At 28.9% G+C, this 17,257-nt stretch overlaps 2 protein-coding genes and 3 non-coding genes across 6 annotated transcripts; 1 reads left to right on the top strand and 4 right to left on the bottom strand.

Annotated features, from left to right (window-relative positions):
- Nucleotides 1-650: 650 nt before the first annotated feature.
- Nucleotides 651-769, bottom strand: LOC132923555 (5S ribosomal RNA). Its single transcript, XR_009661210.1, has one exon. It is a non-coding gene; the product is annotated as a 5S ribosomal RNA (ribosomal RNA).
- A 697-nt stretch (nt 770-1,466) lies between these two features.
- On the bottom strand, nt 1,467-7,542 carry LOC132921010 (uncharacterized). 2 transcript variants are annotated; one of them, XM_060983805.1, is made up of 5 exons: nt 7,403-7,542; nt 7,063-7,294; nt 3,816-4,129; nt 1,956-2,103; nt 1,467-1,896 (listed from the first exon to the last, which is right to left on the bottom strand). In XM_060983805.1, the coding sequence occupies exons 2-4, from the start codon at nt 7,285-7,287 to the stop codon at nt 1,959-1,961; spliced, it is 684 nt and encodes a 227-aa protein (XP_060839788.1). In that variant the 5' UTR covers nt 7,288-7,294; nt 7,403-7,542; the 3' UTR covers nt 1,467-1,896; nt 1,956-1,958. The 2 variants fall into 2 exon arrangements, with proteins under 2 accessions (XP_060839788.1, XP_060839787.1); XM_060983804.1 differs by having other exon boundaries at nt 1,467-2,103.
- LOC132923567 (5S ribosomal RNA) lies at nt 2,980-3,098 on the bottom strand. The gene has a single exon (XR_009661221.1). It is a non-coding gene; the product is annotated as a 5S ribosomal RNA (ribosomal RNA).
- Nucleotides 7,543-10,748: 3,206 nt separating the features above from the next.
- Trnah-gug (transfer RNA histidin (anticodon GUG)) lies at nt 10,749-10,820 on the top strand. Its single transcript has one exon. It is a non-coding gene; the product is annotated as a tRNA-His (tRNA).
- A 150-nt stretch (nt 10,821-10,970) lies between these two features.
- On the bottom strand, nt 10,971-14,143 carry LOC132921104 (uncharacterized). Its single transcript, XM_060983940.1, has 4 exons — nt 13,564-14,143; nt 13,283-13,498; nt 11,678-11,985; nt 10,971-11,369 (listed from the first exon to the last, which is right to left on the bottom strand). The coding sequence occupies exons 2-4, from the start codon at nt 13,493-13,495 to the stop codon at nt 11,231-11,233; spliced, it is 660 nt and encodes a 219-aa protein (XP_060839923.1). The 5' UTR covers nt 13,496-13,498; nt 13,564-14,143; the 3' UTR covers nt 10,971-11,230.
- Between the last annotated feature and the right edge of the window lie 3,114 nt (nt 14,144-17,257).

Consider the following 17,257-nt stretch of genomic DNA (forward strand, 5'->3'; position numbering starts at 1 on the left):
GTGCGTTTAGAGAAAACGTTGGTATTCGATTAAAATCGCATCGAGAAGAAATCAAAATCAATATAAATTTATATATATATATATGTATACAAAGTACAAACTATATAATAATATGTGTAATAATATGATTCATATGGCTTGTATCATTGTAACGTAAAATTGAATCTGCGTTATTGATAAATATTATTATACACACACATATAGGTACGTATAACGTATAATATGTATAAGTACACAGTATATTTCACTATTTCAGTGACTTATATAGTTATATGATCTGCAATATATAGGTCCACCGTCTACACTAATGTATATACAATAATAGAAAACAGACATCAGCATACCGATATTGGTAAGTAGGTACATTAGTTTTTTAAATTTAAAATCGACGAATGATTATGATTTGAAAAGTAATAATAAAAATTAAATTAAAAGACACAATATATTATATGTAACATAACTAATTATTATTATATTATAATTTATAAGTATAATAATATTATACATATATAATAACATGTTATAGGTGCCTATGAATACATACAATATTTATAAGTTTATAACAATATAAAAGAAAAACAACTATGTTAAAGAGATAAAAATTTCATATTATGTAAATAAATATTTATATTATCTTTTTAACAAAAAAATGCCAACGGCACGTAGTGTTCCCAAGCGGTCACCCATCCAAGTACTAACTACGCCCGACGTTGCTTAACTTCAGTGATCGGACGAGAACTGGTGTATTCAACGTGGTATGGTCGTTGGCGAAAACCCAGTTGGATTATTTAATAATTAAACAGTTTTTTTCAATTATATGTACGAATTGGTAAAGACCTAAAAATTGCTGTCATTAAAACTAAATTCTACTGAACCAATAATTAGATTATATTCACTTCCATTGTTTCATTTGTATCAAAATAATATTGACTTGGAATTATAATCCTAGACAAGGGGTGGCAATTGAACACAACACGTGCCAATACGTAATATTGGTATATATAATATATATTTACCAAATATATATTGGTATCTAGTATATATTATTTTATTTATTTATATAAATAAATACTCAAAAATGTCTTAAAACGTAAATGATGATGGTACATTCTACTACTTTCACGCAATTATATACGAGTAGCAGGTATTAAATTTTGTCTTTTTCTTTATAGTTTATCTTATAACGTCGTAGTAATGTAGTATTTTCACTACAAAATGTACCTACATCAAATTAATATAATGACTACCAATGTGTTTATTTAGTTTTGAAGACGTATCCCTTTGCTTTTGACCACAAGTCAATCGACAATCTGTAACTAAGTTCCATCAATAATACATCATTTGGAGGCAGCAGGCTATTCTGCTGCGAAAATAATATCACATTTGCAAAAATGGAGGTAGTCGAAGAAAAAATAAAGCAGTACTTTAACAAACCATTATTTAATGTTAACAACAAAACTCTACATTACAATATACAAGTTAATATTATTTATATAAAAAAAAAACAATACTCTCTATATTTCAGATATATAGTTGTACTTGGATATAGGTCAGATGATGAATTTAATTAATGAAAATCGTATAGATACAATAGTTGGTATACATTAATCGTTATGGTCTACAATAGAAATTAACGTGCAGATCGATATAATAATAGCATTTTTATTTTGAATGAGGTCATTGTTCATCAAATAGCATAAGTAATAAGTACGATTATTATAAGTACATTGAATAAAAATGAAATATTTTTGAAAAAAAAATTTGCTATTATATAAAACATAATTATTTACTACTATTGTTGTACGTGCGTTATTGCGTAAATAACAATCCAATTTCCTATACAATGACTGCGCACAGCGTTTGCGTTGATCAGACTTAAAATTCGGCAAAATATATCTTAAACAAAAAAAAAACCATAGTATACCTACGACTATATAAACTCTCAATATCTTTACACTTTAAATCAGGTTAAAGTTATCCTCGTTGCTGGTCGACTCGGAGCATCTGTATTTGGCCTGACAATCTCCGTCCGCCCGGCCGTCTTCAATGGCTTCTTGCAATTTGATCAACATTTGCTCGTATTTCGCGTCTACCGGCACCACGCTAAAATCAATACCGTATTGTTAATAAAAATATGCAATATTTTAAATATAATATTTTGTATTTTATAGTATCAATAATACTTAATTTTCATTATATTAATCTACAGTAATATATGTCCATAATATACCATAAGGATTATAAGAAAATAACTTTAATATATTATAAATATAGATAATACAATAAATTGACAATATTTTAGTCAGCTGAATAAACAACACCAAGACAGATGAAATCAAGAGTGGGTTATATATTAACTTTCAACCATCGATAAACTGTGGATGTGATAGAACGTTATTTCTATACTTTTATTTGATAATTACTAAATACCTATACTAAACCTAAAAATATAACTCTGTTATATTTTCAAACATATATACGGCCCTAACATTGGTGTTAACTAGGCTATAGGATTATATTTTTATGCAATATAATATAGTAAAATATTACCATAGATATTATAAATATTTTTATAATATAATCCTTGTTAGTTGTTAAAATGAAGTAATCACTAATCTATAAATATATTATAATGAATGAATAAAACAATAAAAGTACGGAGATGGTAGTCGCTCTAAGATAGTCACTATTTTACGATTTCCATTTTTATCTTTACTATTTTATTTTTGATCAAATATATAATTTTTCGTTAATAATTGACATTTATAAAGATTTGAGGAGTATGAAAATTCTTGTCACTATTTGATTACAATATTTAAAACAAGTAATAGTTTTGTTTGTTTTTAAATATAAATGTATTTTTACGATAATAATTACTAATTAAATTCGTGTATAAATTATAAACAAAAATGTCCTTTTTTAATTTATGATATTATAAAATAATATCTAGCTATAAAACGCCTTAACAAATATAAAAAATGCCAACGGCACGTAGTGTTCCCAAGCGGTCACCCATCCAAGTACTAACTACGCCCGACGTTGCTTAACTTCAGTGATCGGACGAGAACTGGTGTATTCAACGTGGTATGGTCGTTGGCGAGTAGCGAAGGGTTATAACTTTTTATCAAGAGGATCCATACCCGCATGTGTTGTTTCTGTCTCACTAACATACATCATAACAAATTTTCGTTCTGCAGAACAACATTTTGTGATGTTAGCTTTAATATTAGTCACTAGAGTAAATTTACTTATTATCAAATTTAAAGGTCAGAATATTGTCTAAAAAATGACATACCTTATTAAAATTATAATATTTTACATAGCTATAACTCACTTTAAAATAATAATATCAATAAAAGCATAATACGCCATTTTCTAAATAGTATTCTTAGCTTTAAATTTGATAATAGGTAAATGTATTCTAATATTAAAGCTAACATCACAAAATGTATTCTGCTGAACGCAAATTTGCTATGATGTATGTTAGTAAGACAACGATAACATTTATGCGGATATAATGTCCTCTTAAATAAAATAACATTAAGTAAACAGAACCATGTATTAAATTCATATTTATATTATTTGTAATGTAAACCATTGACGAAGATTTGGCGGATATTTATGATAACATAAAATCATAACTCATAATTACTATAAAATATTTAGACATCGGAAATTTATCATCTCCATCACCCAGCAAAAAAAAAAACTGCTTGAGCCCATGACTTGACTGATAATTAATTATAATAATTGCATCTCGCATATAAATATATAATATTCAATATCCATTTATAAATGTATAATTGAAGTCTTACGCGTCCAGTAACTTCGCCGTTTTCAAGAGCATTTCGGCGCTCCTCAAGTAGCTCTCCGCTTTAGCCGGTTGCTCACACGCCACGCGATTCAGACAGTCGTAGCGACCTGACTCATCAGCCACTAAATATCCAAGGAACAACAGCAAGTCCGTCTCGGAGACCATGTTCTGTAAAAATCCGCTCCCGGCCAAGCCCGCCGAATCTGGTCCATCCTTTCGGCCTTTACCACCGTGCCCTTGCATGTACGACGCTCCCCAGATAAGTCCCTTGAGAACCAGCATAAGTACCACGTTCGACATGTTTAAACTGAGCATCTAGACAAACAGATGACGACGGACACTGTATAATAATCGATGGTCGTTCGCATACCGTCGAGTAAGGCAGTGCAGTCGTCGAGGGGGGTAGCGGACGAAGGAATACAGGATGATTTACCAAACATGCTTCTGACAACCATTTTACCCTTTGCATTTATTCAATTTTTTTTTTTTACGTATAAATAATAAATAAGTACATAAATAAGACCACAAGATGTACGGTAATACAATTGAGATTTTTTAAATTTTAACTACTTTTAACCACCCCGACTGTAAATTATTAAGCTATGATTTTTTTTTTTTTAATCATTATGTAGCTATCTAAATCAAAATTTATAAGAATAGGTTCTGAGTAATTATGGACATTAATCATTTGTAAAAAAAAATGTTTGTATCGCCATTATTACTCATTCCTATTATACGGCAAAAGGAATCTTAAAGTAATTAAAATATGGTCATTATTATATAAATATATTATATACATACTTAAAAATTCCAAAATATCAAAATTTAAATAAAGGATAAATTAGGAGTAAGCATGCCTGATGAATCACTTTGTGTACATAATAATATACACTGAAATCAATAGGAATATAAGACGAAAAAGCGATATCAATTATTTAATATACATAGCCATATATAGGTGTTAGCGTATAATATTTATAAAAAAAGCCAATAGGTATATAGTATTAAAAATACCATTATAGTGTAAAGGTCGAGTCAAGTGAGTACAGTTGTTAAAGTTATCGTTAATTATTACGTCATAAACGACGCCTTAGATGTATTCGTGGAGAACTAAAAATTTCAGATGGCACGGTTGTGAGAGTTTTTAAAACAAAAACTTTTAATAAATTTATGAGTATAGAACAGCTGATATATCATTATAGGATATTTCAATAAGAATTGAAAGCATTTTTTCGTCAGACTAATATAATTTTATATAGACATATTATAACGTATTTATACTATGTATTATATTTTGAATAATTTAGAGCAATAATGATAGTGCACAATGTTTTGCATTAATTACTGATTTCTAATTAAAATTAAATAAACGTGAATTTGTACGTCTGTATGTCGGTATCGTATAGATTGATTCCAATATGTTTTTACTTTTTTTTCAAATAAATACAAAATACGTTGATTTTAGATTTGTATATTATGTGTATTTGGCTTTATTTAAATATCGAAATGTATCACGGTGTAATACAATTTTAATTTGGCTCAACGTTCCATGACCGTCCAAAATTGTAAGGTAAGGTCGTAGGGAATGAGAAATTATACGCCCCATCTCAACTGGTCAACACGATTTTCATTTTTCATAGACTAAAGTAATTTTCAGAGTGGAAACGTTGTGAAATGGTTAACAATAAAAAAAAAACTATTGAATTGGATGAAAAACATTTTATGGTTACTTAAATTGTTATTTAATATAGTTTTCGTTTGAAAAGATATAACTATTTAGTATTTAATGGTCAAATGAGAATTAAAGATTCGGATCGTTTAGACTCCAGAAAATGCACGATTAAAATTAAATTAAATTATAACTATATGATATGGTCACTGCAGTAGGATGTAGGAATCTATTAATTTTCAATTCAGAGTGTACAGACGTATTATATGGGCAATACAATTATATGCATATTGTGATGAATAAAAATATAAAATATAATGGTTTGTTAATAAGAAATTAGTACTACAGATAGCTATAAATTATAATAATAATGCATAACATGTAGTTGAGTATTTTACTGGATTTCGTTGTGCACTTGTCTAATTGTTTAATTCAAAACTTCTGAATGAAAGTTCAATAGGTGTGTGATTATCGGGCAAGACCGTTTTTAATATAATAATATGTTATATCTTATATACGGCTATATAAATTGTATAAACATATATTTTTATGAAGGGCAAGTGTGTATATATACAAGCAAGAATAATATTGCTGTTCGTGTATATTAGTGTGAATTTAAAAAAGAGCATTTCCTAGAAAATGTCATAACAGTATCGTCTGCAGTATCTCAAGTAGAAGGAATAAGTTTAATAATATGTACTTATTAACTTGTAAAGTATTAAGGTGGTTAGCAGGTATAGCGGTATGAATAATACTTCGTGTCCACGTGTAAAATTCGCGTTTGTACTGTGTGTATATTATAATTTGTTGTAATAAAGTGTGAACTACGAGTTATACGAGTTGACAAAGAACAAAATACGTCGTCCGATATAATATGGGTTTCTATATTATCATATCATGTTCACGTGTGTAGAAATAATAATATATATATATAATTCATATTATGTAAACATAGTGTCATTGTGACGAATTCGGTGTATTATATCATCTCTCGAGTCAATTATATTATAATAATATATGTATAAATGTATATTTGTATTATGTTTATATATGTGTGTGTGTGTGTGTGTGCTGAAAACGATCGCAGTGGTTGATATAACATTATGTTATGTGGAAGAGTCAAGAGCAATATTATAAAATATACGGTTATTAAATTGATTGAAGACTGAAGTATAAAAAGTAGACCCGAAATGCGATTTTAGCCATAGAAATAAGATTCTCGAAAAGACTTGGGGCGGGGGAGGGGGTGTTAAAGTTTTGTTTTATACATAAATGAAATACTAGCCAAAATGTCGGGTAGATCGCATAATCCGAGGGCCATCTTGAAAAACTGACAGGGACTGGACAAGGTGGTCAGGGAAGACATTTTGCAGAAACCCTGGCCGGTGGACTTCTTTTTTACACCCGGATTTATACAGTGCTGGTTCTAAATATACAATATAATAATACGTTGCACACGCGTTATTACCAATAGTGACAAATTAAAAACCCATTAAAAAAAAAAAAAAAAAAAAATTGTTCTCAAATCCTTCTACGAGAAAACAATAAAACCTAATGTATATATTGTGTTGTTTTATACTTGACTACTGGTGGCTCCAGTCCGGCTGATCATCGACTTGGCGAAACCCGCGAATATCGACTCCATGTCCAAAACCCTCGGCTGGTGCGAGGCGTCTCTCTTGCGGTCTACGTCGATTCCGGACGAGTCTTCGTAGTCCGCGCCGCGGTTTTCGCCGATCGCGTGTCCCGCCGCGCGACTCGCCAGCAGCAGTAAGCACACGGACGCGATTCCCGTCGACCGCATGTTTTTCCTTTTGAAAAAAATAAAAAATATTTATATAAATATATAATTATCTAATACGACGGTTTGTCGGCTAACACGCGGCGGATGACGGTGACGCGGTCCGGTCGACACTCACCCGTACAAGAATAACGATCGCAGTTATTATACTATATAATATTATATATTATTATATCGACGAGCGCGAGTCTCGCGGACAGACGACGGTAAGTCGACGATGTCAATACAGTGTCACGGCGTCGTGTTGAGGGATCGTCTTCGGCGCTGTAAGTGACGGGTCCAGACGATCGAACGTCCGATTTTGTTATATGTCACCGGCCGGGAAAGTAAAAGTGTCGCGTATTGTTCTTGCTTCGACAGCATATCGTTGCAATTAAAGTTTCACTAGAACACATGTAACGATCAGGCAGATGGAACCGTTTGTTTTCGTCGTCTGTGTGTTTGTGTGTGTGTTAGGCGGAAATGAAAAACTTGCGACCAGAATAAACAGCAAGACTGCTGCCGCCACAATGGGATATCCGTCAGAAATCGTGACTGCAAACGATTTTGTTTGTTCGTGTCTACCACCGTGTGTTAAGTGGTGATTACTATATTGTTATTGTTTTAATTCCTATATATTATATATTATATTCCTTACATTCCTACGTATGTGCTTTTGCCGAACGACTTATATACTGCGACACTGCGTAGACTTAGAAGTACTCGTATTTTTATTATACACGCAGCATCTACACTTTCTACGATTTCTTTAAATTATTATAGCCGAAAGATGAAATGATTTTAGACGTTTCATAATATCATATAATATCTTGAAGTATTTTCGAATTGCGTCATCAGCAACCCTAGCTGATTATAAAGTCGATAAAACTAAAAAATAATATGTTCAAGCGCATAATGTTTTAATTTTATTTTTAGAAACAGTTTGTGTTTACCAAAATAAACTTGAATAATAATATGTAATTATAAATAATAAATTAAGCTATATAGTATATAGCATATTCTTACTTACAAATAAATAACTGTGTAATAGCGTATAGTTCAATTGTTCAATATTAATATGATTTTGAAAAAATAAAAGTGGTATAATTAATAGACAACTAGTTTAACTGTTATGTAAATAAAATGCCTATCTTAAATTGTATAGGCGGAATAATAAGAAATATCAACAGCAGTCTGGACGTCCAAACAGTTAGTAGGTAGGTACCTCCTTAACACAATATTTTATTGGAAAACATATATATTTTGCTATAGATGCTTCTCGTATATTTTTTCAAGCAGTTGTATATTTTATTGATTAGACATATTGATTGCTATTGAAAAAATTATATTTTTATATAGATCTAAAAATTAAAATGATTGTAATTTTTTTTAGAAAACCTCTTGCAGTGCATTAGAAACATTATAGTCTATAAGTACGCCATTTTTAGTATATCAACTATAAAGCTATATGTTAAATTGAAAAGTGTAAGTGAATTTTAAATAAAGTTATATTTTACATTAATATATGAATATTAAAAATGATTTTAATCTACATGTTCAAGAAATTAATTTGAAAATTGAAAGGAAAGATTATATTTGGAATACAAAATTTTAATTCGAATGAGTAATTTTGTATATTTATGTGATTCTAATTTTTATTCCTCTAGAATTCACAATTTAAATTGAACAAAATTCAAACATGTCCAGCATTAAAGGTAGATACAGAGCTAAGCGATTATTGTTCAATATGAGTATATGACTAATATATATTATATATATTAGGTATAATGTAATTTAATAATTATGGCCTATCCAACATTTTAATATGTTTTTTTAAATAGTTTATTGCATTGTTTTCATCCATTACAATATTTTATGCTTAGTTTTCGCTCTCCAGGTCTGGAGCGATGCTTTCAGTTAACAATAGAAATAGATTTTTGAATACGTTAGCTGTATCGACTATCGGGCTTTCTCTTTAACCATATAAGAATTATATGGAGTTTTAAAATATTTAAATTAATAAACAAAAAATGTGGGAAAGTGGTTAAATTAATGACGAACTCAAATCTGTTTTCATAAATTCTATCCTATAAGTATATTAGTATGTATTAGTATGTACATCAAAAGGTATGGCTGCGAAAATCACGTACTTTTAGAGTTTTAGCCAAAAATAAAATTGTGATATAGTGCGATAGGAACATGTGAGAATGGGTTTGCACAAGTTAGGTACATGTATTATATTGGCTGCATCCGAATTGCGTGCAAAAAAAATAAATTTGAGCAGACGACCTGTTTGCACATATTATGCCATAAAAGTACAATTGTAAATATAACTAGTAAATTCAATATATTGTATGTTGAGCTTTCTCCGGTGAATGAGGATAAATGACGATTAGATATGACTGATATATGAGTATATATGACGTTAATATGATAAGTACCTATGTATATAGCTATAGCTATACGCTTATACATAACCTATAGCGACTATAAAAAATAAAAATATAAAAAACATAAAAAATGTAATTATCGTGTATAGAAAACGATAAAATAAACATTTGATAAAAATTTCAAATACATTTATTCGTTATGTTATAGGTAAACGTTTAAATAATTTAACAACACCTATTTAAAGTATAAAAAAACTATCTTACCTATACAAATAGGTTCTACCTATAAATCATTTTAATTTGAACAAAACAATCCATTTATTTGTTTATAATATGTGTTTTGTGTAATAATGTAATTTTTTTACTAAATTCATACTATATTGACAATTTTTTGGAATCTGATCGAACTAACTTGGTTGGTCAATCGACTAATCCCGCACACAACAACTATAGGCTCGGTTGTGAAAAAACTACGCACCCAAATCAACCTTGATAATGATTTTCGCACGCAATTCGGAAACACTGGTATTATATTGTATTAATGCTAGAATTTTATTGTAATTGGGCGCTAGGTACATTTATTATAATAGTGTTTTATTAAAATGATAATGTAATAGGTACATATATGATATATTGAGTTACTTAGTTACATAATTATTTATTACTATTTAGTATTTACTAATGAATATTGGGTTTGATTGATCTGTACTGTTGGCTGTTGCTACACTTCAACACGTGAAAGCATAAAATCAATGTTATGATACCAACATATCCATTGACTATAACATTAATAATTAATATAGTGAATACTATATAGTATGTTGTATTGATCAACGACAATAATAGAAATATAATAATAATAATTAATATTATGTATTTTAAAATTATCGAATATACGCCGATAAAAGATAAAACCGTATATCTCAGTTCTCAGTTCTATATACGATGTACGATAATATTGGTTGCTGATGGAAATGAAATTGAAGTGTATTTATTTTTTTATTTAGTATAATATGTATATCATAATAATACATAATATTATAATAATCGACGGCTAATAACTCATATCATGTAGTAAACCAGAATGTTTACACGGCCGTGATCGTCTAGTGGTTAGGACCTTGCGTTGTGGCCGCAATAACCCAGGTTCGAATCCTGGTCACGGCACAGAATTTTTTGCATTTTGAATGAATACACATTTAGTACATAACAAATTATATGTATAATATATTTAAATATAAAGAAAACAAATAACAATACATTTTTTTTTAAATTTGAACATAATTTATAGTATAATAATCTAAATCATAATTCCTAATATAATAATAGTAATAACTTTGTTTTTGTCGGATACTCTTACAATATAAAAAATATGTTTATATCACAAAATATTTGAAACAATGTTGATTGGTGATTAGTAATCAGTGATTACAAATTTACCAACTATGTAAAATAACCTAAAAGATTGCGCTCATCGGTATGTTCATCATTATTCATTGTCGATCAGACTTAATTCCACAAATAATTATATTTAAATGCTTTATAAGAAAATATGACTGTAATTAAACTTCATTCGACTACAATTTAAAGGTATCGGAATTAGTCGGCCCGAAGCATTTATATTTCGACTCACAATCTCCATCCGCCATTCCGTTCTCGATGGCTTCTTGCAACCTGGTCAACGTTTTCTCGTACTTCGAGTCCAACGGTATCACACTGAAAATGTCAATATTTATTATATAGGTGTGTGGGTGTGTAGAGGGGGATGAGAAGAGTAACCAAAAGAATACTGGAGAACGATAATATTATTTTAAACGTTGATAGTTACACTACACTCTTTAAGAAATCATTAATTCGAAGGTTATATTATTATATGTATGTACTAAATTTTTATTACTTTTACATAATATTTGCATAGACGCTATTGAGGGGAATTGGCAATATTACCTACCCCCTCCTCCATATTTTCGTACAAATAATGTTCTGTTTATAATTTTATCCTTAGCACGATGAGTGCACCTTACTCGTCAAACATTTTAGCGGTTTTCCAGACCATTTCGGCGGTCCTGAAATAACTCTCCGCCCGCTCCGGCTGCTCGCACGCCACGCGGTTCAGACATTCGTATCGGCCCGACTCGTCGGCCACCAGATATCCGAGAAACAACATCACGTCAGTTTCGGTTACCATGTCCTGGAATAGTCCGCCGACCGCGGTCGAGTCTTCATTTCGTGCTTCTTTGACGTCACCTCCGTTTTGCATGTATGACACGCCCCATATCAGACCCCTGAGCACCAACATCAGTACTAAGTTTGACATGTTCAAGCTCAGCGACTATAAAACAGAACGATAATGTATGATGGCCATACTGTGATTATTATATTACTATTATAATGTGTCGACGTGTAACAGTTATGCTGTGCATAATAGGTATATTATCAAATAAGTATATAAGTATATAACATAAATTGCGAGTATACATGTATAGTATTATTAAAAATATTTATAAAATAGTGTGATCGTTACAAGGTATAGGGCAGATGACATGTTCTATGTTGCTTGTTTGGTTAGGTTATTCTTGCTAGGTGTTTTTCGTCAAAAAATTAATTGTTTTCGTAATAAGATTATCATAAATCCAGAACTGAGTGTTGTTTATGTTTAATAATTTATTAGGTTCTTTAATATTATGTCAAGCTATATTTATTTTTGTAGGGCTGACTATTTTTCATATATTTTATCAATTAAAACTTTTGAAGGACAAAAATATTGCGTTAAGCTGGTTATTGATTTTAATAATTTTTAAGCTTTTAACTAAAATAGATACTTTATATTCGTTTTGTATAATAATTGTATTAACGGAAAAACTATTTTATCTTTTAAAATGTTTTAAGTTTAATTTATTCAAATTAGACATAATAATTTATTTATTGTATTATATATTTTATATTTATAAAAAAAAAAGAAACAAAATAAAATATATTTAATGTATAACTTAGTGCTTACTTCTTATTAAGTTCTTGTTTATCTACGGCTTGGTGATTTTATAGAGTAAAGTCTAATAAAGTCTTCTGCCCTATTAGTTAATAAATTTATATAGAACAGAATACAATAGTCACATGCATAGCTGATATAGTAAAAGTGAATAAAACGTAATTTGAAGTATGGTTATGATTTGTCGTGGCGTTAATTTGTTTAATCTATTGAAAGTGGAAGTAAATATAGTAATAAATACATATTATAAGCAGTAAACCCAGATACAATTTTAGAAATAAGATTCCCGGAAAGTTTTCTGACAGGGTATTATATTATTATTTTTGTTTTAAAAATACTAGCCAAGATGTCGGGGAGATCGCAAAATCCATTGGCCATCTTGAAAAATTTACAGGGACTGGACAAAGTGGTCAGAGAGGACAATTTGCAGAAACCCCGGGCTGATCTCTGGTATACATCACGATCTATACAGTAGTGATTCTAAATGTATAATAATAATACGTTTGACACATGTCAATAAATTGTTCACAACGAAAAAAAAATATTAATCCTATTTTTGATTTATGTACGATGATATATGTATTGTATATAGGTATATGCCTGCGAAAAATCAAATAAAACTTTATTGTTCAATATGTACTTGACCACTGGCCGCTGCCGTTTTGCCACCGATTAACGTCTTGGCGAGGCCCATTAACACCGACTCCGGTTTTATATCTCGCAGTTGGCCCTCTTTCTGGTCAGCACCATCGTCACCGTAAACTCCCGCACGATGTTCATCGACCACATGTCCCGAAACGGATCGAGTCACAAACAGCAGTAAGCACACGAGCACGGACATCGATGTCTGCATAGCCTATACAAAATATAAAATAATATACAAAAATATATGGCATTACGATATAGTCGAACGGTACTTACTAATTAAGTAAAATAATATTGTCGTATCCGTAGTCTTGAAGTAGAACTTGTAAGTACGTATTGGTCAAACGGAGCACAGGCAGCAAGTGGTCTGAAATCGTCGCGATCGTCTTCGGTACGCGAATGACAAGCGTTGTCTGACGGAGGGCTGGTTTTGAGACGTCGCCGATCGACAAAGTAAAAGCGTCACATATTGTTTGTGTTTGCATAGCATATCGCAATCAACACATCAAACGCTCCAAATCGTTTATTTTCGTGTAAGGTAATGTTTCGATCGTTATACATGAGTACCAAACAGATATCTTTGTAAACTCACGAGCTGAAACGGAATAGTTTTGTCATAAATTTAAGATGTATTTAATAAACGCTTTCACGATACAAATTCTCTAGAACATGCGTTTGACTATTGTTTTTTAAAAAAATAATTTAATTACACAATTCCAATCGTTCGTTTTGTTAAATGTTAAATCACGAGTTACCACGAAGCATTATTGATAACATACGAGTACCTATTTTGAAATTGACTTATTCTGTAATTATTATCACTTAAATTTTTTTTTCAAATTCCCTGGGGCTTTATTATTTAAACGATCCAAAGGTTTTTATAAAAATGTTTAACAAATTATATATATTCTACATACTAGATCCTAAATTATATATACTCCTACGTGAATCTAAGTCGTACGGTTTCCGACGTCTGATGTCTACAACGATGTCGTATAATTTGCCTATGTCTAACTCCTTAAAATCGTCATCTTTCCAATTTCTATTAATTATTATTAACCAATATAAATTATATTATTTTCTATAAATATTCACACAACTAAAATAAAATAATAAAAATAATAATATATGTTTTATTATTATTATTATTGTATTTATAAATACACATTCGCAGCCAGGTTATAAGCGTTTTCTAAATTTAAGGTATTACAATTTAAGTTCATGGATTAATATAGGTGAAATATAGCTATAGTAAAGAAGTGTTATAGGTATGGTAAATAATGATAGCTAATTGTATGATTTTGATAGATGTAAACATTTTGTGAGCAAAGTGATAATTTTTGGATTAAGTACAAGAAATTCAAAAAGATCGCATGGGTTGTTGAGCTCATCTTGGAATCTTTTGTATGTTTCATATTATGCTCAAGTTTGAACAATTTTGTAAATATTTTTTTAACCAATCATACTTATTTGTTTTTAAATACTTGTTAAAATATCTAAGTACTTAATGCCTAGGGTTTATAAGTTATCGATTTAATTGAGAGCTTCTATTAAAAGTGTGTACCTATTGAAATACCTACTTCAACTTACAAAAAAAAGTTTTTTCTAAAAAAATACACATGTGATATGAAATATCTGGAATATTGCATTTAAATTACATAGTATATTAGTTATAAATTTATATGTAATAACTAATAACTAAATTTATATTATAGGTACCTACATTTACTTAAATGTGTTCAAATTGCCTATCTTACAATTTGTAGGCGAATAATAATACATTGTAACAAAGTAATTTTTTTATGAATGAGTTTTTTATAACCAAATAATATTAAGTCATCAATGGTAATATACAATAGTCAATTAATAGTTATATACTATTTATTATTGTGTGCTAAGTGTAGGACCTAAAGTACAAACATTGGTTGGCTCTTAATCATATAAGCCCACATTCGTCTTGATATTGTTATATATTATATATATACATTTTTTTCCAAAATGTATAAATATTGTTAAATATCATCACTATTACTTAAATTTATTATAAAAAAAATTATAAATGGTTCTTGTGATTTTTGGTATTTAAATTTTTGAACAACTACATAACGGAGGGTTTTCATTTTTTGCTTATTGAATAGCAAACATATTTTACTTTCCGATAATTTAAAAAGGTCGTGTCCTTACGCTTCAACCGGCGTTCGAAAATCAAATTTCTATTGCAGACACGAAGAAAAATATATTTTTACCAAAAAAATACATATACATACATTACTGCAATTGTACATGATACATTACATTTAAAAATTAGAGTTTGTAGATATAAATATTTAATTTAAGGATTTATAATTATTTATAAATTATAAATAAAATAGAATACACTTGAATAAAAATTAAGAAACTCGCTGAAATTATTCCTGATTGGCTTATTAAAAGTGAGAAAATATGTAGGACATTTTTTGAGTGGAATGGCACATTGGTAACAAATTGTAAAATAATAAAACAAGTGATCATTTTATTTACTCATTATAAATTATAAATATAACTTAGAAAACCTCATAAAGTCATAACAAATTATATTTTTGAATAGATTTATTATGAATTGGTTTTATTTGAAAATCAACAATATTTACTATTCAGATACATTGTGCATCAGGTTTTTTAAAAATCTTTAAATATGCAGTTTTTACATTTTATTTTATTTAATGTAATATATATTATATAGCATAAATAGATTACAAATTAATTATAGATATATTTTTTAATTATTTAAATGTTTATTTAATTGTATTTAATATTATTGAGTAAAAACGTGTAACGTTCGTGTTATATTGTTTCAAGAATTAAAATTCCTGTATAGCATTTTTCCTGAAAAAAATGATTTTTGTAAATTTAAATTATTATTAATTATTTAATACACAAACCTAGTTCAAAAAAAAAATATATTTATAATACAGTATTATGAAGTATGAACTGTATAGTAATAATAAGACTATATGTTATGCATAGATTTTCAGTTTTCAAAAGCACGATAGTCAGTAGGTGTATGGAACCTATAATAGAAAAAAAACTTAAGACGTTGACTGAGGTACCCCTTGGATAGTCTAAGTATTACTGTACTTAATATCCGATAAAATTATGGCTGCTCTGGTTGGTTACAGCCTTTCGTTTCAAAGAATATATATTTTAATAATTACTATCACTCTTCTCGATTTGGAATGAAGATTCTCGTACGATATACATTAAAAAAAAAAAATATTTAACATCGTGATAGTTTTTGCTTGATATAGGTTTGCACACATTGTAGCGGTAACAGTAAAATTCTATTGCCCTGAGTGGTGTAATCGCATGCGACGTATATATCGTCGCGCTGTGTGTGAAGACTTTTAACGTATATAAGGACCTTAAGGACAAATTTACCACGCATTTATATATTGATATTACCAGCGTATACTTATCCGTAGGTAATGACACGAAATTTAGTACTCATCATACAAAAATTTCGTGATTCTCATTAAATTACAAAAAACTTATTTTGTAAAATATACTATTATATTTTAATACTTTAAAATTGTCATTTATGGTAAGTAATTATTAAAAATTATATATTTTAAACCGCTCATTTAGATTTTATATTATAATATTATGTATGATGTCTTTTTAATATTATTTTAATTTATAGGTTTTATTAATAGTAATATATTACTTTACTCTCGAATTGTGATAGAAATCAACGAATTAATAGAAGCTTTTTATTAATAATATCTATAAATTATATTATACATACATAATACATATAATCTATAAATGTTTAATTTATTTACATTTTCTAATTTCCATCAACAAATCGTATTTAGATATATTAAATACTTCGTAAACATAATTTTTCATTTCATTGATATTTTAATCCAATTAAGGAAAAGTGAAAGTAAAAAGTAAATTTATGTTTTTTCTACAGAAACGAATGAAATTT

The sequence above is a fragment of the Rhopalosiphum padi genome, chromosome 2, assembly GCF_020882245.1.
Source record: "Rhopalosiphum padi isolate XX-2018 chromosome 2, ASM2088224v1, whole genome shotgun sequence".
NCBI classification, from domain to species: domain Eukaryota; kingdom Metazoa; phylum Arthropoda; class Insecta; order Hemiptera; family Aphididae; genus Rhopalosiphum; species Rhopalosiphum padi.

Bases quoted from the DNA above. Each gene is read 5' to 3' on its own strand.
- LOC132921010 (XM_060983805.1), bottom strand. From the start codon at position 7,287: ATGCGGTCGACGGGAATCGCGTCCGTGTGCTTACTGCTGCTGGCGAGT. The intron at 4,130-7,062 runs GTATAAAACAAC...CTGTTTGTCTAG, and splicing joins CTGGAGCCACCAGTAGTCAA to ATGCTCAGTTTAAACATGTC. The intron at 2,104-3,815 runs GTAAGACTTCAA...TATTGATTTTAG, and splicing joins ACGGCGAAGTTACTGGACGC to CGTGGTGCCGGTAGACGCGA.
- LOC132921104 (XM_060983940.1), bottom strand. From the start codon at position 13,495: ATGCAGACATCGATGTCCGTGCTCGTGTGCTTACTGCTGTTTGTGACT. The intron at 11,986-13,282 runs GTACATATTGAA...TCTGTTTTATAG, and splicing joins CGGCAGCGGCCAGTGGTCAA to TCGCTGAGCTTGAACATGTC. The intron at 11,370-11,677 runs GTAAGGTGCACT...TGACATTTTCAG, and splicing joins ACCGCTAAAATGTTTGACGA to TGTGATACCGTTGGACTCGA.